This window comes from Paramisgurnus dabryanus, chromosome 10 (assembly GCF_030506205.2).
Source record: "Paramisgurnus dabryanus chromosome 10, PD_genome_1.1, whole genome shotgun sequence".
In the NCBI taxonomy this organism is placed as follows: Eukaryota; Metazoa; Chordata; class Actinopteri; order Cypriniformes; family Cobitidae; genus Paramisgurnus; species Paramisgurnus dabryanus.
In genome coordinates, this window is record NC_133346.1 from 9,297,081 (window position 1) to 9,316,762 (window position 19,682).

Consider the following 19,682-nt stretch of genomic DNA (forward strand, 5'->3'; position numbering starts at 1 on the left):
AAATGTAACAGAACTTTTAAATAGACTGCGACAGGTGTTGATTTAAGACCATGCTAGAAAGCTGCTAATCCTATCTCTGTTTATAGACCAAGAGCTCATAAAGAACATAATAAAAACAATGGCAGCAATGCCTCGAATGATGCTTATGCATTCGGTTGAACTTGTTAAAATTGCATATTTTTGTTTTCTAAATCAATGATGATTTGATTGGTAAATCTAGTGGTATAGGATTTACACAATGTAAAGACTGTAAAGTACTAGTCATACTTCCTGCTCACTTTAAAAAGATGATAGCACACATTTGTATCTGAAACATGGAATTCTGGGAAAGGGAAGTAGAGGATCCTGCTGTAAAACTTGAATATTTTAACATATAAAAATATGTCTCATTCATATTAAAGGACTAATACAATACATAAAGACATATTGCAAGCTACTGTTTGACAAGAGAAAACAAAGATCTGTTTTTCTAACAATGATCCAAAGTTTACCCTAAAGCTGACACAGCCCCAGCATGATCTGGTTAGGAATTTACACCGCTTAGGACAAGGATGTGCTTCTCTTTTGCCTTTATTGTCCTAATACTTATGAAGGGCAGGGTATATATAATCTGTCCACAGTTTCACAGACAAGGCTTAAGGCTATAAACTAAGAAACATTTTGGAGTTGTCTTATCAGAAAATAACTGATTAGCTTAAAATATGCAAGTGCCATTGATTTGTCTTTTTCTATTAGCCATGTTTATAAAAGATGCTTAAACATTTAATTTAACTAAGGCCTGGCCTTGAAACCAGGCCTAGGGTTTTAAATCTTAGTCTTGGTGATATGTTGCTATCATTTTCACAGTGCCAAGCATATTGTCCAATTTCAAACAGTGACAATCCAACCTCTGCACTATACAATGTATAAATAGACAACAATGCAAATCCACACACCTGCCCGTGTCACTCCACTCCAAGTTTTATTAAACTTTATTAACCTATGAGGAAGCTGTCAAAATGTGCTAAATTTCCTAACTCTACCTCTGACACACGTGTACACACATTTCAGGATTTCCACTTCTTTGACTAAATGAAATTTTTAATGAATCTTTCAAATGCACAGATTAAAAAGCACTCAGGAAGATCATTTAGCAGATTAAAAAATTTTAAATGACTGCATCTAAAAAAAATTGTACCGACTCTATTTCTGTAACATTTCCAAGACTGTAGGAATGACATGACAGTTGGATTTTTGAATTTAGGAATCAAGAGGGCACCAGAATGTAACTCACGGTCCGTAAGAACTGAATCTCATCCTCTCCCTCTCCACCTTCTGCCATGGTGCCGGAGATCTACAGGTACACGCGATCCCTTTATTCCTGCTGGGACAAATCCCAGCCTCGGTTTCCCTCTCTCTGTCTCTGTTTCCTGTCCTGCCGGCTGCCTGTGAGTTCTGGTAATGGGGGTTTAGAGAGATCAACAGGCAGCACCACCTTCTCTGGTTTCCATTTACAACTGAAACATCAAAGAGGAGGAGCACCTGCCTTACAAAAGAAACATAATCACTGATTTAACTGCACAAGAATCAAGTAATTGTTATACAAACTAGCACTAAATATTTTTTTTTTTCATTAATGCTTTCACTTCACTTTACATGTCCAAAGCAAATTAATAGCAGATAATTCCACCAACAATTATATTACAACATAAAAACGCATACCTAACACAGTAAAAAAGTGATTTTTTTTCAATTCAATTCAATTCTATTTTTATAGCGCTCTTCACAATTGTTGTATTGTTCCAAAGCAGCTTTACATTAATAAAAACAGGAGAAAACACAAAAAATCAGAGGACAACAAAAGTAGCAAAGTACAGCGTCACTCCCAAGGGGTTGAAAAAAAACTCCTAGGAGAAAAACCGAGTGGGAAAAAGTCATTGGGAGAAAAAAAGAACATGAAAGAGCCATACTTAGCTCCTAAAGATCACACATAGATCCTATAGAAAATATATTGTATATTATACATTTTATGAGAATTAAAATGTAAAAAAATTAGAAGTTAAAGGAAGTTATGCTATAATGCTATACTATAAGATTTAAAAAGAATTAAAAACAATTAGAAATGAAAGGGGAGCGGATGGTCACTGGTCAGGCATCGCTGGGCAAATCCTTGTTGCACTTAAATGTTTACGTTTAAACAACTTGAATTAAGTAATTTCAACTTTCTTACAGTGAGGAGTTTGTAAAAATAAAATAAAAAAGTTGAATGGGCTTAAGTTCTTACAATTTTTTTTCTATAATTTATAGCAACTTTTAAATGACTTATTAATTTTTGGGACGGTTTCCCGGACAGGGCTTATCCTAGTCCCAGACTAAAATGCATGTTTTAATTTAAAAACACCTTGAATTGTTATATTTTAAAATATATCAGTGCCATTGTTTTGTCCCAAGATGCACACCTGTAGTGTTTTTAAAAAATATTTGTAAAAACTTCTTAAATTACCTAATATAAATAAAAAAATAGTCCTGGATTAACATAAACCCTCTCTGAAAAACCGCCCCCAAGTTGTTTAAACCTAAACATTAAAGTGCAGCAAGGAATTTTTATAGTGTAGTTTGCAAAAAAGCTTCACTTAAAGTTACCATGAAATTAAAAATACATACTTTTTATGAATTTTTTTTATATTCATAAGTTTATTCATGTGCCCTCATAATCTTCAAAAACATTAATCTCCTTCCCTCCTCGAACAAACGTCTCTTTACTTCCTGTCAAAAGGAATGGTGCAAGGGCGGGGCTAATAGACACTTGTTTCTGCCCAGTAAGATCGCTGAGAAGATCAGCAATTAGCAACATGGCCCAACTTTGAACGATCCAATCAGTTCTTGATGGACGAAATCAAGTCACACACTTAATTTTTTTTCTCATTACAGAGGCCTTTAACTCGAATATACATCACAATACGAAATAGATAACTACTACTTCCGTTTCATTGTGACTATAAAACTTGCAGTTTTTCTCACACTTCCTCAACAGATCGAACTTGCATATTCTACATCATTTAAAATATTGTCCAAAACAGCGTTATTTATGATTAAAAAAAATCTAGGTTGTTGCTAAACTTCCACAGTTAAAGTGCATGTTTACTGCCATTGTGAGAAATAAACCATGTAATCATTCACTCCGATATCTAAACATGAAAATTTGTTCTACCTACAAAACAAAATCAACCACGTCAAAAAATTAAACTATTAAAACTTTATTAAGAACAAAGACAAAATTTGACAAACAAAAACACCATCGATAAAAATCACTGTTCCATAACTGAACAATCTGATGTAACAAACCAGATTCAAGTGCCATTCCATTGGGAACTGATATTTATTAAACCAATTAACAAGAACTAGTACGTTTAAAGGGAAACGGGGTTCCAAGCCGACATGCGGACCTCATGAGAGGGCCAGCGGGGAGAGTCTCTGTAGTGTCTTCGAGTGGTCGGACGTCTGAATTGAAATGCTGGAGGAGACAAATCATAAGGTAATCTTTCATTCGTGTCATCTTCAGATACGATATCATCAAGCATCAAAGCCCCAAAAGCTTTACAAGGTGCAAACTGAAATGTGGGACTGGCATCCAGCCATGAGGGATTTTCCTCAACTCTTTTGGGGAAAGAAGAAACTTGATCTGTTTTTAGGTTTTCGACTGGGCTTGTATCTTCAAAAGGATTCAATGGCACCATCTGCTGGAAGAACGTTGGAGATGTCGGAACAGGCGTTACAACTTGATGTTCTTCAAGATATTCCTCTTGATCATCAATGTGACATTTCTGATCCAACAGTTTATAAAGATCAGACTCTTCGACATCCGGTGTGGGTTTGTTAAGCTGGTCTGATTTCTTACTCAAGGACTCCATTTTGTTTGTTGGAGACTTTGGCTCTTGATCTGTGCTTGCTAGAAAACAATCCACAATCTCATCATTTCTTGAATGAGCTGTGGGGGAATTTTGTGATGTTTCTTCTCTATGCAAGTCATTAATCAGTTCATGATCCACAGACTCCACACCTGAATCAGGGCTAGCGTCACATATACCTATGAAAGCCTGATTTGGTGGTGGTGATCCCTCGGGACTCCTCTCTTGTGGTCTCTCTGATACTCCCTCATGACTGATAGATCGGCCAAACCGGCGTGCCCCCTGCCTTCGAAGGCGTGTGGCTCCCCTTTGAAGGCATTCCTGTGGCTTATCCCGAAACTGAGGTGCAGTCCGTGACGTCCGCAGCAGCAAGGTCAAAGCACTGAAACCTCGAAGACGCTCAGCCATGGACAACCGCTGATGGGGTCTTTTGAAACCGATAGTCGAATCTGCCATCTTGTCTTGTTTAAAGTTCTTCCGTGTTTTAATGCTGCTTGTCATCTCTTGACCTTCCACTTCTCTGCTACCTACATTCTCCTTATCCGTCGTTTCATTTTCCTGCTTATCTGAGAGGGTCAAACTTGCAAACATTGGCCAGACACTGTTTCCCATCTCTGGTTCAGCTCTACCAAATTCCTTTTCCAACTCCGGAATCTCATCACAACACGACTCCAACGTCACCTCAGGCAAGCTTATGGATCTACGTGGACGGGATCGGTTCTTGGATCTCTTCTTAACTTCTTTGGACTCCTTACTTGGTGGTTCTTCCACCGGCTTTTGTTCCTGTTCTTTTATTGCCTCAACCTCCTGGGCTGCACTTGGAGTTACAGATTTTATCGGTGCATGTTCTTCTAACTGTTCAAACTTGTCATCTTCAAGCACAGTCCAGCATTCATCTTCACAGGGTTCCTCGATGTCCTTTCTTTGACCACAAGATACTTCCGATCCCATACCATTTATAAAGTCATTAGGGCGTTCAACAAAACTGCAGTTAAGAAGATCTGGGTCACCTTCAACCTCATTTCCAATGACAACTGCTAAACAGAAGTCAGCTTAGATTAATTTCAAGGTTTGCACAACAGAATATGAATTAATAGATAATAAAAGAGGGAGGATAATTCATAAAGGCTTATTCAAACCTCCTCCTGGTCCATCAATGAGTATAACTGGTAGCCTTGGAGATTCATCAGCATCAGTACTACTCCTATAGTCAGTTTGAACTCTGTGATCTTCTGAACAATCTTCAGGGTCTTTGTGTGTTGGTGTCAATGATATCTAAAAATATTAAGCAAAATGTTACAGTGAAAAGGGTCAAAATGAAAACCTATTGAATGATTTCAAAGGAGAAGAACATACGTGGCTGGACACAGTGAAAAAGCGAAGAGATTTTTTTCTTCGACGAATCTTTTCTTCTTTATCTGTTGGCCTGAAAAACCCAAAACACAATTATATGGCTGACCGTAATAGCCTTTGAAACCACAATCTATTTTCAATAGATTAACAAAATATGTTATATTGCTGTCTCAAGCAGAGATACCAAAATGATTTCCTTTGTTCTCTGCTCTGGTATCTCTTCTTGCAAGTGTTGAGATCTTCCTTACTAGTCTTTTCCTCCAGGGGACTGTGACCACCTGCGGATTCTGATTATAAACAGATTTTTCGCAGCAACATTTCTTCATTAAACAACCAATCAGAAGACAAGCAGGTAAAATGTGCAAATAAGTGAACTCACTCTCTGTTGGCTGGCTGAGTGAAGACTGCTTGTCTTCTCTTAGGTCATGCAAAGAACGCCTGAACAATAATAAACACACAAACAAGAAAATATCCAGCAGAGCCTTGAGTTTGCAAGTAGTCATTCCCAGACAAATTGGAAAATATAATCTCTTATAATATAATATTCGAAGTAAGTCAAAGATGTACCGTTTTTTAGCAGATCCTTCAAGTTCAGGGACCATCTCTTCTGCGGCTTTGCGTTTGATTGTGATTGGAGACTGAGGGGTGGGGCTTTTTGAGAGTGGAGGAACTTTGGACACACAAATTACTGTTTTAATTAGGAAGCAATAACTACAAGAGGAATTCACATTTCAAAATGTCCAGATTTCAACATACCAAGCATGACATCTAAGGATATAGGTGGTCCAGAGGGAGTACGGCTTGGCTTCAGTTTAGAAAAAGCATCTACAAATATCTCTGAAACAACATATAGAGTAAAAACCTACATCATTATCAGATGTCCTCAGAGAATAGATTAACTTTATAACACTGATTTTAGTAACAAGGACAAAACTGCAAGATGTTGATGACGTAACCTAACCTTCACATAGGTTAAACCCTCTTATGTAGGAACAGCTTTACAGAAAACTCCTATCAACAAAATCTTACCACCAACACTTCTTCTCCGTTGTCGTCTCAGGCTTCTGTACACACTGAGTCCTGTTCTTTTACTGAACATGGCACCACCTGTAGGAGAGGGTGTGTCTGTCGCCCCTGTTGCTTTTGACGCCTCCAGCACGCATGAAGGAACAATACCTAGCAGACAAAGTTCAGTTTACACAAAAATGCAATTATACTGAGGCTTTAAGCAACAAAAAACTAGATATGCAATCACCACACAAATCTCATACATCTTTACCAATACGATCTGCATTAAGAATAAGCGTTTTGATGACTGCTGCCTGCTGGTCTAGATGTTTCTCAGTATCCACTGTCAGTTTGCTGGGTTGTGCCGGACACTGAAGCAGGTTAGGAGCGATCACAACTGCCAGACTGCTCAGATCCATTCTGTTCTCATTGGATCTGAATAAAAATGGGAAAAATTAGGGAAAGAGGGAATCATTTTACCAACTTGATATCCATTTGAACTTAAGGAAGAATGCTTCACTTTTATGTGAAAAGGAGTTTGCATGGAACCAAAGTTTGCGAAATTTGACCAACAAGTAGCGTGCACACCAAAGCATCTTCAAAAATGCCAGCAGCTGACGCTGAACGGGGAGTTGAAAAATGTTTAAATTTGGGTAAAAAACTCAGTTCGACAATGTCACTTCTCACATGGCCGTCGAATCACAGTGGTGAAGGGGCGGGACAAATATCACAACAACCAACCGGCGCATCTTTCAACGACTGATAAACAAAGAAGTATCATAGCAACAAAAGCGCTAAGCTAAAAAAGCTGGCAAGTGCCTGCAATCAGCATCCGCTGGCGTTTTCAGCCGTGATTAAATGCTTTGGTGTACACGCCCCCTTACACTATTAACGCATAAACAGATGTAATTTCAACAACAAAAGGATGATATGATGAACTTTATTTCATTGAAATTTGAGCTTTGCATTTCTGCTTTAAAACATTTCAGGGATGTTAGTATCCTATTGCAAGTATGTTTACTGAAAACACTTTTATAATACAATGGTTTATAATACTATGGTAAATCAATAGCTTATCCCACAGATGCAATCCATTGGCACCGGTTAAGAAGTTTAGAGATTTGAAAAGATCCACAAAGTTCACCAAAGTAAATATGCAACACCCTGAGAATGAAAGTGATTTTTTCCCCAAAGTATGTTGCCTAAATTCTGACCACAATCAAATTTCAAACCTTTCTGCAGCCTGACGCAAAAAGCCGCAGATGTATCTCAGTGTACGAGCGTGAGATGAAGGAATCAGAGCTGTTATAAGCATAGTTGTTCTGGTTCTCGCCCCGTCCTGGTCATGTGACATCTCAAGCCCCTGAGCCTGAATCAGAGGACCCTGGAGGTCTGTAGGGATGAGAGGTGATGGCAGCTCACGTAGGAACTGCTTGAGAAGAGATGCCACATCGCATGGCTGCAAGAGGTCAGCGTGAGGGGGGAGGAAGATGGTCTTTCCCTGCTCCAGATCTGCCTATGAAACGTGTATTTGTTATCCATGTTTGATATATTAGACAAGCAAAAGGATTTAACTAAGATAAGGTGAGTGTTTCTCAACAGGGACCACCTAAATGTAAAGAAAGTCATCTACCATCATAACAATGAATTAATGTCTTGCAAGCATTTCAAGGACTTTACCCTCAATGCACGAATGCGACTCAGGGATCCAGTCTTCCTAAAAAGGCCTTCAGTATATAGATGCTGTGATAGGTAGACACAGGCCTGCACCAGAAACCTGAAAAGCATGTCAGATGCTTTGGTATTTTTTATCATTCATTGAGCAATAAATAACATGACTTATTTTTTTAATATACACCTCACTTTTGATTATTTGTAAAAATATTTATCATGGTTTTAAACATGTAAATAAGGTTAAATAGAGTAGATATAGTATCTAAAAAGATACAATTGTCTCACTACAGTAAAAAAAAAAGTATAGCCATTATATTTGTAATAAAACTACAGTAATACAAATAGTAGTCAATCCACCAAAAGCTAGTGGGAAGTATAATGTTACTAGTCTATAAAAACTATGGTTAATCTTAATAATGTTCCTTTTGTAATATATAAGAGCGTTTATCAAACATACTGAGGTACTGTACCGCCCATTTCAGACAGGTGCTGTTGAGGGAGCAAGGGCAGGTGTCGTCCAAACGCAAACCGTTGTAGTCCATATTTCTGAGGGAAATATTGGAGAAATATGAATCATGAACTACATGTATCGTCCACAACGTGAATAAAAATTACCTCTGTGAAAGTTTGTTCAGTGTTTGATTCTCCATTCAGAAAGTTCTTCCAGTTTTTCACACGGATGCCGACAGACTTCAGCGCGTGAATGATCGCCACCACGCGCAAACGCTCCTCTGATAATCCAGCCATTGCGTTACCGTTAATAAACCTAAAACTTTCCTATCTAAAGTAACGATGCTTTATCTTGTTTGACTGTCATTCAGTGGCACGTTAGACACATGGAAACGGTAACTTACTAAATGGTGTAGCAGAAGATACGGTTACGAATGTTTTCGTATGAAACGCCTGAAGTGATTGGTGGCGGCGGGGTGTTTCCGCTCACCTCCACGTATGCAAATGGTCATGACTTATGCAAATGAGCTCTCAATAAGCATACATTTAAGCAGACGCTTTTTTTCATAGTGACATACTTTACGAAAATAACAAATTTTTTATTATTCATAAACTAATTTAAATTATATAGACTTTATGTTCCATATTCATAAACCATGGAAGGAGTAGGATTATTTAAAATCGTGCAAGACACATGCTTCTCTTTGCATTAAATTTTTGAAAAACATGCCATAATTATTTTACCAATTTGTAGTGTCTCTTACAGGTCGTAAAATTATACAAAATAAAATATTCAAATCTGAACTTTTTCCTACAAATATACAGCCGCGGAAAAAAAATTAGTTTTTCTAAATGTAGCCTATTAATTATTTTATAGGTATGTGTTTAAGTAAAATGATCAGTAATGTTTTTATTTGCATTTATTTCTGAAAAATCTGAAACCAGACAAAAAAAATGCAATGTTTTCAGACCTTGAATGCTGCAAAGAAAACAAGTTAATATTCATTTGTAAAAAAAAAATAATGCTAATATTTTTACACATATTTTAGGAACAATTAAAAAAATCTATATTTCATGAAATAACGCTTTATTACATCTTTCATGGGTCTTGGCATTGCTCTTAGGTAACTATGTCAGTCCTGTGGCTTGCTTGTGTTAGAATTTAAGAGACACTGGACTGAAATGGTCACAATATATGTAGAAATGATGATTCAAGGCAAAACTGCAGTATGTGATCTCTTAAATTCTTCCACAGCGGTTTCTGTATGATAATAATTGAACTGTGTGAAACATGTTAAAATATTTATGCGTCCAAAATTATATTTGTGGCATTAATATCAATCTGAGTATCTTAATAGATTTTATATAAAAAACAGTAAATGACAAACATGACTTTGGATGGGTTTTCACAGACTGGATCACATACAATTTCCAAGTGTCATTTAAAGATAATTAGAAATAGTTCACCCAAAAATTAAAATTCTGTCATCATTTAAACAAACAAACCTGTATAAATTTCTTTGTTCTGATGTAGGAAGATTTCTTGAAGAATGTCACCAAACCATTCATAAGCACTATTCACTTCCACAGTATACTTTTTTCCTACCACTGAAGAGAACAGGGCTCATGAACGATTTCACATGTCACAAACATTTCTTAAAATATCTACCTTTGCGTTCATCAGATCAAATGTATTTATACAGGTTTGTTACAACATGAGAGTGAGTAAATGATGACAACATTTTTGGGTGAACTATCCCTTTAAGACCATTTCTGTATATATGTAATCTTTTTTAACACTAATCAGAGTTTCTTGTTACTCATCTATTCATTAACAGTAAATACAAACATAGATAAATAATAGGACTTACAGCAAAATAGTGATCGTTAAAATAATCTAAACTGAAATAAACAGAGATAAATAGAGGTGGTAAAGCAGGCCATTTTATTGATGACTGGAATTGAACGTTTTAATCCATACAAATGCTGTCTGCATATCTTTCAACATGATGAAAATATTATTTTTGAAACCCAGTTGACATACAATGACTCAACTATATAAATTAATTACATTTCACAGGTATTGACGCAAGCACAGATCACTTCATGTTTGCAACAAAGTCTTCTCCTTTCTTGATGGAGCCTTTTAGTTCATCCATGGCTTCAGCAATCAGCTTCTCCTCAAAGGCAGAGAGTTTACCAAGGCCGAGGTTCTTTTCAATGCCATTTTTCTGAGAAAAGAAAAAGCAACCATCATGTTTTTTCTTATTTGCAATGTAACTTAAAGCGGAGGGAATGCTATTTTCACTGTACCCTACAGTGTGGCCTATACAACTACAGAAGGTTTAGATGAACTTACCCCCAGCAGGAGAGGTGTGGAGAAGTATTTACATTCGGTCTCCTCGGATCTCACAAACGCACATTCAACAACACCCTCCTTTCCGTTCATGGCATCGAGGAGAGAGAATGTGAACCTGGCTCCAGCATAGGCCATAGAAAGGGTGGCAGAGCCTATGAACAAAGATAATCATGAAAAAATGATTCATACTGTAGATTATCTCAATTGTATTTTTACTTGTTCAGAATGAATAGAGTTTGGTCGTAGTTGATACGGTACCTGCACCAGCTTTAGCCTTCACAACTTCAGTTCCAGCTTCCTGGATCCTGCCTGTCAAAGCAGACAGCTTATCTGCTGGGAACTCGACCTTGGGAGTGCACTGAGAAAACAGATGAGATTAACTTTATAATTTCTCCAAATAACATCTAGTAATAGCTTTAAAGTTTGTGCAACAAAATGGTGATCTTCCTATTGTGTTAAAGGCGGAGTCCACGATGTTTGAAAGCCAATGTTGATATTTGAAATCACCTAAACAAACACGCCCCTACCCCAATAGAATCTGGACCTTCTGTTGATAGACCCGCCCCACACATACGCAACCCAGGCAACGATGACGGTTAGTAGACACGCTCCTTTCTGCTGATTGGCTATAAGTGTGTTTTGGTAGTCGGCCCGTCTCCTTTTCCAAAGCGTTTTTCAAACATCGTGGACTCCGCCTTTAATGCATTCTATGATTTCTGCACCTGTGAAATGAGAGGAATGATGGTCTTTCCTGCATGACCTCCAACAACAGGCACGTTGACTCTGGCGGGATCAAGACCCTGAAAGCAGCACAACGAAAATGAAAAATTAGTAAGTATGAAGCAAATTCAAAGATAATTTCTATTCTTGCTTGTCATAAATTTAAGCAACCATAAAACTAACTTTGAGCTCAGCGACGAAAGTGTTCGCTCTGACAATGTCCAGTGTTGTGACACCAAAGACTCTGTTGGGGTTGTAGACGCCATGCTTCTTCATAACTTCTGATGTGATGGGGATAGTGGAGTTCACCTGAAATCACAATGATATCACAACTATAATCCAAAAGCATTTCAATATCATGCTGTATTTTAATTGGTGCTCAAAATAATTAGTGTTGTATAAAGACATTGTCAGTCCACAGCCTTTGAGCACTTATAAAGTGGTATCTTAAAGGAAAACACCAACGTTTTTCAATATTTTACTATGTTCTTACCTCAACTTAGATGAATAAATACAAACCTATCTTTTTTCAATGCGTGCACTTTTTAATCTTTGTACTGCGCTTCTTGAATGTGTTAGCATTTAGCCTAGCCCCATTCATTCCTATGGCTCCAAACAAAAAACTTTTTATTTTGTGCCACCATACTTAGTTGTGTAACAACTCATGTAACAGTCTCTAAATAGGGAAAACATTGAAGTGTTTGGTGGCTTCTAAATTCATCCCTTTTTGGAGCCATAGGAATGAATGGGGCTAGGCTAAATGCTAACACATTCACAAGGCGCTGTACAAAGATTAAAAGTGCACGCATTGAAAAAAGATAGGTATGTATAAATTTGTCTAAGTTGAGGTAAGAACATAGTAAAATACTGAAAAACGGTGTTGTTTTCCTTCAACTACATCAAGATCAATTTTTCCTATGACCAATTACTTACTGGGTTTGCAATGATGCAAATCATGGCCTTAGGGCAATGAATAGCACAAGCATTTGCTAGTGTGGCCACGATGGTGGCATTGGTGTTGAAAAGATCATCACGAGTCATACCTGGTAAAAAAAAAACAGAAATTGGCATCTTTCTGGATTCAGCGACTTTAATTTTTCAACCATCAGCATGCCCTTTTAACAACCATAAAATGTAAAAAGTACACCCACCAGGCTTTCTTGGGACACCGGCAGGAATAACAACTACTTCACAGCCTTTCAATGCATCACCCAGCTGATCTGGCCCAATGTATCCTGCAATACAATACATATTAACTGTATAATGGTCCTGTTCAAAGCAGTATTACATTTGTCAAACTAAAATTGACCCTATGGGGCTTATTGAACAATGATAAAGAATTTAGAGCTGTACCTGTGACTTGGGCTCTTGTCTCAATGTGACTGAGGTCAGCGGCAACTCCAGGAGTGTGGGCGATATCATAAAGTGAGAGCTGGCTCACTAAAGGGCTGTTCTTTAGGAGGAGGGACAGGGGCTGCCCAATGCCACCAGCGGCACCCAAGACAGCTACCTTGGCATTATTCTGCAGAGAGACAGATTTCTAATCAAGCAACATGTCACAATATGGGCTGACCCACCCTTGCTATTTATCAACAAGGCAGTTAAGTGACATTCTTACGCAATAGGGCATTAGATTTACTGCTTTTTATTACTGGGTGTAATATATATTAAAGATAATCAATCATAATGTGGTTGTTATATAAAGTAAATAAATTAAAAATAAACAATTTCTTAAATAAGATATTGAACACTGTACATTTACAGCAATATTCAGTAAAAAACACTAAGCACAGAGGTTGCACCCAAAATATTACTGATCTTGACCTTGGGACGTTTTAAATTTGGAAATATGCCAGTCACAATTTTTACACTCAGTCATGATGAAAGGGAAGGGATTTGTTGAAAGTACAAAGGAGGGCCTTAAAAATATGCACAAAATATCATGTATATGTAAAAAATACTGAAAAAGGAGTTATTTTACAACATGTTAATTCTTGTGATTCCAAATGGTAAACCACAAACCACAGGCATTACACTACAATACAAACATCATAATGTTGATAAATTAAACCTTTAGGTAGTACAACACACATGGTGAACCAGGTATTTGCTGTTTTCATAGGCAACCAGCCAATAACATCTAGTTGTGTCAAAATCTAACGGGATGTGCCAAAACTGCACAAAACCGGCCTGGATGTTCACAACAGCAAGGTCTGATATCCCTTAACAGATCAAGGGACCCGGTGGTTGATTACCATGATGACCTTTTGAAGAGGGGACTTGAGTCAAAGTGATACTTCCCATGACCACGATGAAACCCAGGCAGACTACACGAGTCGGCAAGGTCGTCAATCCTCATCTTGCCAGACATGAGGATTTCACAGGATACATAGATCATTTTAAATTATCCTTGCATCCTCAATAAACCTAATCATGACCATGTGACTTGAAAGCATAGGTTCACGTTCAACACCTAACTTACAGTTATCAAAGTGGCGGCTAAATGTCAATCAAGGTAACATTTACCTTTACTAACTGCAAGTTGATTTAACTTGCATTAGCTTAGTTTTACCTTGTTCACCTGTCCACCACTGTAGTTTAAAAATGAAGAACAATGATAACATAGTTATACTCCGAGATTGACATGTTAGCGCCACTAAACTCATGCATCATCGAGGCTAATGCTAGGTAGATAAATGTGCACAAACATGACCAATTTTACCTGGGAGGATGTGGACAAGCTCCGGGCGAGGGTGGCTGTTGGTCTTGCGATGCGGGAGAACATGTTGGCTTGAATTTGTGAGTATTTTCTGTATTAAAGTGAGTTTTTGATGTTAGAGCCCCTCTTGACTGTGACTCAAACGTCCTCTAACAAGACAACCGGTTGAGAACGAGCGTACGGCGCAACCAAACATGTTGACGCTATAAACTATTGGGCGTATCTGATTGGTGGAACGCAGAAAGTGCAGTGTTGTGATTAAACAGTCATGTTATCAATCTTGCTGAACTTGACTGTAATATGCCCCGCCCACTCCTTAATCGGCTGTACGGTTTTTACTTTGTTGGTGTCGATTGGTTGGTTTTGAGCGAAACGTCATTTAAAGTTTATCTGTGCTGAGACTCTATCGTCAATATTTATCTGATTAGGATATTCATAAATAAAATTAGCTTAAAGGAAATCCAAGTTTTTGTTAATACAGTTGGGAATTAAAGTAAATGTAAGCAAAACGCACTATAAACTGCCAATTTAAACAACATACTAAGGCAATTTAACAGCAATGTAGCGGTTTAAAATATGCATGACTCTACGGTACGTACTGTACGTTCTCGGTGGTGGTACGTTAGTATTCCATTCCGAACATCCCGCCCCTTTTCCGCTCTTTCCCCTTCGCTGCGGCGCTTCGAAACTGACCAATCACGTTCATCTCTTCCTGACAGCCAACCAATCAGAGAGGGTTTTCTGATCTGCTGCGAGCTTCATATTTCCGGGGCTGCTTTAGGAATGTAAACTATTCAACATGGAGACAGTTGATAAGCTAGAGGCGATGGTAAGCTGTTATAACAAAATATTAAAATCAAACGTATTTTTCCGTTTAAATGCAAATATCGTTCAGCTACATCCGTGTCTTTAATGGCGATCACGGAAAATCAAATGAAAACATTAAGGGTTAAAGGTTTTGTGCATGTCTCTGACTTTCCCTTGGGTTGGAGGGAGAAAAATACGAAAAACATGTAGCTGAGTAGCTAACTAGTGCCGTTGCTAGTATCATTATCCAGCGCCAAACATTATCCGTATGATTAAAATACCGATATGGGCGTACGCTGGATCAAAAAAGAATGTTTATGTCACCCAAAACTGTCTATTTGGCTCGGTAGGTGATGTGATCGTTGGTGTGCGGACTGCGGTTGCGTGAGGGCCTGTGCGCGTGCCAGTCAGATTTCTGCTGCATCTCTGGTTTACTCTATATGTCATGTGATATTTTAACATGTTTAGTCAGTAATAGTACACCAACGTGTTTTACAACTATTGTCATACTTATATACTGATTAAAATGCGCCTGGGAACCATTTACAACCATTTGCATGTATGCCTTTTGTTTAGTAACCATTAGTAATTTCCATGCATGCAAAATCTCATTAAAACAATGCTTTTTTTGCCATGCAACAATTTACAGAAAATCTGTAACGTGCATTTATATCACTTTTTAATCGTGTAGTGCCATCCATAAATAAATTTGGCGGTAGGGGGCGCAGTATCGCGCTTATTCAAGCAGATAACCTTTTTACCTCTACTACATTATGCATATTTATGTTTTTTTTTATGTTTCATCAACAGCTGTGTTTTTCCTCTAGGTTTAATTGTAATTATTTATCATGACTGGATATTTCAGCATGCAAAAAGACCACCCTGAATCTGTACTGTCTGTCCAGTGCCCCTTTCATATTGTACTACTGATAACCCAGTTATTAAAGCAGTGCAATGTTAAAAGGGCATTGGCCAGGGATTTTTCTCAAAAGTAGGGTCAACAGCCTGGCCAGCCGTATCAAGTGCTGTTAACAGGTGCTCTGACTTCATTGCACTACTGTATTGGACAGCTAGCAGTGCAATAGTATTGTCAAAGCATCTGAGAGCAGCTTTGCACAAAGTTTGAAGAGTTTTGCCTTTATTGGGATGTTTGTTTTCCAGGTTTTAAGATCTAATCCTAATTCCTGGGACCCTATCAGTATTGCCTCTGCTGTCCACTATGTTCAGAGTAGTGCAATATTGCTAATAGGGTTTCAGGTTTTAGGCTATACCCTTATCCTCCAGGTGGGCACTAGTAAAGAAATATCAAAAACCAAAAATCCAATTCATCTTAATGCTTAATGAATGATGATTGTGTTCAGAACTGTGTCCTTGTAGTTCCAGAAAGCGGAGGCTGATATAGAATACGTGGAAAAGCGGCTGAAATTTGACTTTGTGAGCAATGCTCGAGAGGCTGGCTCATTTGAGGTGAATTCATTGTCTTGCATGTAGTTGTTTTTAATCGGATATTTCACCTAAAAATAAAAAAGACGTTTTATTCTTTATTTCAAGATGTATATCATGGTTTGTTTAATGTTTTTGGCTGTTAAAATTAAGCTTAGTTGGTAAATCATTGCATTAGCAGCAGCAGCACAAAGGTCATAGGTAACAGTGTCTGCCAAATGCATAAATGTGCACTGTACAAAGTTTGACTCTTACGGTAGTTTTCTGTGTCTTGTGTATGGCAAAATCTTTTAGGGAAACCCAGTTCAGTTGCTGGAGAACCTGTCGGCTATCAAAGCACGTCATGCAGCCCTGTGTGCGCAGGTGGAGGAGATTGCCGCAGAACAGAAACGATCCATGGACTCCATACGAGCTCACCTGGACACTACAGTGCAGCTGGTTCAACACTTACAGACCACAGCAGATATACAGGTATTCATTCAGTCATCCATAAAAACATCCTGCCTACTATATTTAAAATGAACCTTCCTGTGCAAGCTGAAAAGGTCGACTCGGCGTATACGTTATCAGGCTATTGTAAATTAAAGCAATAAGCTGTAGGTTTCATGAGGCTTTTAGATTCGTGTTCTGTAAGCTGATCCAAATCTTGTGTTGAAGGTTCCACCCCTGACAAAAGAAGAAGAAGAAGCGAAGGAGGCTCTTTGCTCTTCCATAGCTGCATTAAGTGTAGAGGTCAGACAAAAACGTTTACATTTATTCAAATTTATGCACATTTTACATTTATATTAAATGAGAGTAAAAGTACATTAGCTAACAAATATTTTTTGCTGTAGGCCGTACCCACATCAGAAACTCAAATTCAAGCGCAGTCCGAGTGTAAGATCACAAAACTCTTCTTGTGTACTTTATTAACCATATTTAAAGCCTTCAATCACAAAAAAAAGTAATTTAGATATGTTTTGTCTGTTTTGCAGCACAAAGTACACATGAGGAGGTGACTGAGGGCACTTTTGAGACGATCCCTAGAAGTGTACGCGGTAACCTGAAGCTGAATGACCTCAACACGCTTTATAAGCAATTAACAGAGTACTTCTCTGATAAAAACAGGTTTGTTTAATTTGAATATTTGTTAAATTTTCTCCTGTATTAGTTTTAAAGGACACACATTATAGACATAAATGTGTTTGTAAGCATGTTGTAGTACTAATGTGCTAAAGATGCCATTTTCTCAGACTGTATTCACAGGAATCAGATCTATTTTTAAACAAAAGTGCTCACTGTCTCTTAGAAAGAGAGTGAGGAGCTGTAGCTAACTTGCATTTAAAGGTACACACATGAAAACAGCTCCCACCCAAATGGGGGCATTTTGGACATGCTATAACAAATGATACAAATCATACTGTGTACTTTGAGCTGAAACTTCACAGAGAAATTCTAGACAAACTTGAGATTTAACATCTTTGTAAAAATGAGCATGATATGTGCCCTTTAAAGTTGCTGTTAAACATAAAATTGTAAAACATTAACTTTTTTTTAGAGGGGGAAATTACAAAGTTTAAAATAATTAAGTTAAAGGATTAGTCAATTTCCGTAAAAAATCCAGATAATTTACTCACCACCATGTCATCCAAAATGTTGATGTCTTTCTTTGTTCAGTCAGGAAGAAATTGTGTTTTTTGAGGAAAACATTCCAGGATTTTTCTCTTTTTAATGGACCCCAACATTAACAGTTTTAATGCAGTTTAAAATGACTCTAAATGATCTCAAACGAGGCATAAGGGTCTTATCTAGCGAAACGATTGTCATTTTTTTGCAATAAAAATAAGCACCTTTTTACCACAACTTCTAATCTTCCTCCGATCGTGTGACACACCAGCGCAACCTCACATAATACGTCAAGATGTCACGGATGACGTATCGTAACTACGCCCCAGTGTTTACAAGTGTGTTGAAAGAGGACCGTTCTGACGTTGTTGTATGTCGAATGATACTAATTAATGTCTTTGTGTCAGTTTATTGTTTAAAATAGACGCAAATGTGCGTTTCATATATGTAACATGTGACCTTTTAACGTCATTATTACGCAATTACGTGAAGTGCCGCTGTCTCGTCACACAGCCGAAGGAAGACGAGATGTTGTGTTTTAAAAGTGCATATTTTTATTTTTCTTGCCAAAAATGACAATCATTTTGCTAGATAAGACCCTTATGCCTGGTTTGGGATCATTTAGAGGCCTTTGAAACTGCAATTTTAAACTGCATTAAAACTGTTAAGTGTTGGGGTCCATTAAAGTCCATTAAAATGAAAAATCCTGTAATGTTTTTCTCAAAAAACATAATTTCTTCTCGATTGAACAAAGAAAGAAATCAACATTTTGGATGACATGGTGGTGAGTAAATTATCTGGATTTTTTTTTTTTTTAAGAAAATAGACTAATCCTTTAAGTAATGTTATAGAACATATACAGAGAAAAGTGTTGTCTAATTTGATAACTTCTTTGTTTGCTCCTGTTTCCAGAGGACCAATAAGCACTCAAAGGATGAAGAAACTGAATATGAAAGTCAGTGATTCTGCTTTGAAAACCTTACAGCACCTTAAGCTGATTGAACTGGACAGGAAAGGACTTGTTTCGTTGCTTTCAAGAGACTGAGATGTCTATGTATGTCTATTTTAAAATTGGACAAGAATGACTAAATCGAGATGATGTATTTCAAAACATTTCTTTTGTTATACCAATGAGAAACAGGGCAGAAACACTTAGTTTTAACTGATTGTTTGTCCTATTTCTTTTGTGTAACATTACACTGCTTTAACTGCAATTATGAACCTGATGTAGAATCTTTAGATTTATACAAAAAGAAATTGACGTCCATTTTGTCTTGTCCTGTTTTTGTAAAGTAAAACAGCTGTTTTTAAATTTTAGAAAAGACAAATCACATCCGACAAGAAATACATTTGACTGTATATATTGTAATATTTTGGAAATTGTTGTTGTAAGTTTGAGAATGCAATAAAATGTATTTGTTTTGTATTTGTACTTGGTTTAATCAGAAATGATTCAGAATGCATGTCTCAATATTACTAGAACTAAACACCAAAAAGTGCATTTTTTTGTAGTAACATTCATATCATTAAATTAATTATTTTGAAAAAAATGCATGAAATAACATTTATAAACATTCAAATTAACTTAAGAAATATATTAGATGAAGTTAACAAGCTTGAAAACAACTGCCTTAATGTTCTTATATATTCTTATATG

General features: G+C 37.2%; 4 protein-coding genes across 13 annotated transcripts in view; 1 reads left to right on the forward strand and 3 right to left on the reverse strand.

Annotated features, from left to right (window-relative positions):
• Positions 1-1,419, reverse strand: part of ryr1a (ryanodine receptor 1a (skeletal)) — a 72,150-nt gene extending 70,731 nt beyond the window's left edge. For all 8 annotated transcript variants that reach the window (XM_065260005.1, XM_065259998.1, XM_065260002.1 and 5 more), the window contains exon 1: positions 1,274-1,419. In XM_065260005.1, the coding sequence (XP_065116077.1) occupies positions 1,274-1,321 (48 nt within the window). In that variant the 5' untranslated portion in view covers positions 1,322-1,419. The remainder of the gene's footprint in view (positions 1-1,273) is intronic.
• Positions 1,420-3,278: 1,859 nt separating this feature from the next.
• Positions 3,279-9,054, reverse strand: LOC135738487 (uncharacterized). 2 transcript variants are annotated; one of them, XM_065256582.1, is made up of 13 exons: positions 8,538-9,054; positions 8,380-8,468; positions 7,929-8,025; positions 7,481-7,764; positions 6,520-6,683; positions 6,270-6,416; positions 5,997-6,077; positions 5,808-5,910; positions 5,620-5,678; positions 5,425-5,527; positions 5,244-5,313; positions 5,027-5,162; positions 3,279-4,921 (listed from the first exon to the last, which is right to left on the reverse strand). In XM_065256582.1, exons 1-13 carry the CDS (start codon positions 8,667-8,669, stop codon positions 3,390-3,392), a joined length of 2,997 nt encoding a protein of 998 aa, XP_065112654.1. In that variant the 5' UTR covers positions 8,670-9,054; the 3' UTR covers positions 3,279-3,389. The 2 variants fall into 2 exon arrangements, with proteins under 2 accessions (XP_065112654.1, XP_065112647.1); XM_065256575.1 differs by having other exon boundaries at positions 3,279-4,924.
• Positions 9,055-10,294: 1,240 nt separating this feature from the next.
• On the reverse strand, positions 10,295-14,353 carry mdh2 (malate dehydrogenase 2, NAD (mitochondrial)). The gene is made up of 9 exons (XM_065259959.2): positions 14,174-14,353; positions 12,805-12,973; positions 12,603-12,686; positions 12,385-12,494; positions 11,635-11,760; positions 11,454-11,531; positions 10,990-11,089; positions 10,732-10,883; positions 10,295-10,603 (listed from the first exon to the last, which is right to left on the reverse strand). The coding sequence occupies exons 1-9, from the start codon at positions 14,234-14,236 to the stop codon at positions 10,472-10,474; spliced, it is 1,014 nt and encodes a 337-aa protein (XP_065116031.1). The 5' UTR covers positions 14,237-14,353; the 3' UTR covers positions 10,295-10,471.
• A 500-nt stretch (positions 14,354-14,853) lies between these two features.
• On the forward strand, positions 14,854-19,451 carry ska2 (spindle and kinetochore associated complex subunit 2). 2 transcript variants are annotated; one of them, XM_065259976.1, is made up of 7 exons: positions 14,854-14,999; positions 16,355-16,444; positions 16,715-16,891; positions 17,078-17,152; positions 17,254-17,296; positions 17,395-17,527; positions 18,938-19,451. In XM_065259976.1, the coding sequence occupies exons 1-7, from the start codon at positions 14,970-14,972 to the stop codon at positions 19,068-19,070; spliced, it is 681 nt and encodes a 226-aa protein (XP_065116048.1). In that variant the 5' UTR covers positions 14,854-14,969; the 3' UTR covers positions 19,071-19,451. The 2 variants fall into 2 exon arrangements, with proteins under 2 accessions (XP_065116048.1, XP_065116043.1); XM_065259971.2 differs by lacking the exon at positions 14,854-14,999 and adding an exon at positions 16,081-16,261.
• The last annotated feature ends 231 nt before the right edge of the window (positions 19,452-19,682 follow it).

What these genes read in the sequence shown, in the direction of transcription:
- LOC135738487 (XM_065256575.1), bottom strand. Translation starts at nt 8,669, where the DNA reads ATGGCTGGATTATCAGAGGAGCGTTTGCGCGTGGTGGCGATCATTCAC. An exon ending in CTGAACAAACTTTCACAGAG is followed by an intron (nt 8,469 to 8,537) that starts GTAATTTTTATT and finishes TATTTCCCTCAG; the next exon opens with AAATATGGACTACAACGGTT. An exon ending in TTGCGTCAGGCTGCAGAAAG is followed by an intron (nt 6,684 to 7,480) that starts GTTTGAAATTTG and finishes ATTTTTATTCAG; the next exon opens with ATCCAATGAGAACAGAATGG.
- mdh2 (XM_065259959.2), bottom strand. Translation starts at nt 14,236, where the DNA reads ATGTTCTCCCGCATCGCAAGACCAACAGCCACCCTCGCCCGGAGCTTG. An exon ending in GCTTGTCCACATCCTCCCAG is followed by an intron (nt 12,974 to 14,173) that starts GTAAAATTGGTC and finishes GTCTCTCTGCAG; the next exon opens with AATAATGCCAAGGTAGCTGT. An exon ending in CGGTGTCCCAAGAAAGCCTG is followed by an intron (nt 12,495 to 12,602) that starts GTGGGTGTACTT and finishes TTTTTTTACCAG; the next exon opens with GTATGACTCGTGATGATCTT.
- ska2 (XM_065259971.2), top strand. Translation starts at nt 16,124, where the DNA reads ATGTTTGTTTTCCAGGTTTTAAGATCTAATCCTAATTCCTGGGACCCT. An exon ending in GCTATACCCTTATCCTCCAG is followed by an intron (nt 16,262 to 16,354) that starts GTGGGCACTAGT and finishes GTGTCCTTGTAG; the next exon opens with TTCCAGAAAGCGGAGGCTGA. An exon ending in TACTTCTCTGATAAAAACAG is followed by an intron (nt 17,528 to 18,937) that starts GTTTGTTTAATT and finishes TCCTGTTTCCAG; the next exon opens with AGGACCAATAAGCACTCAAA.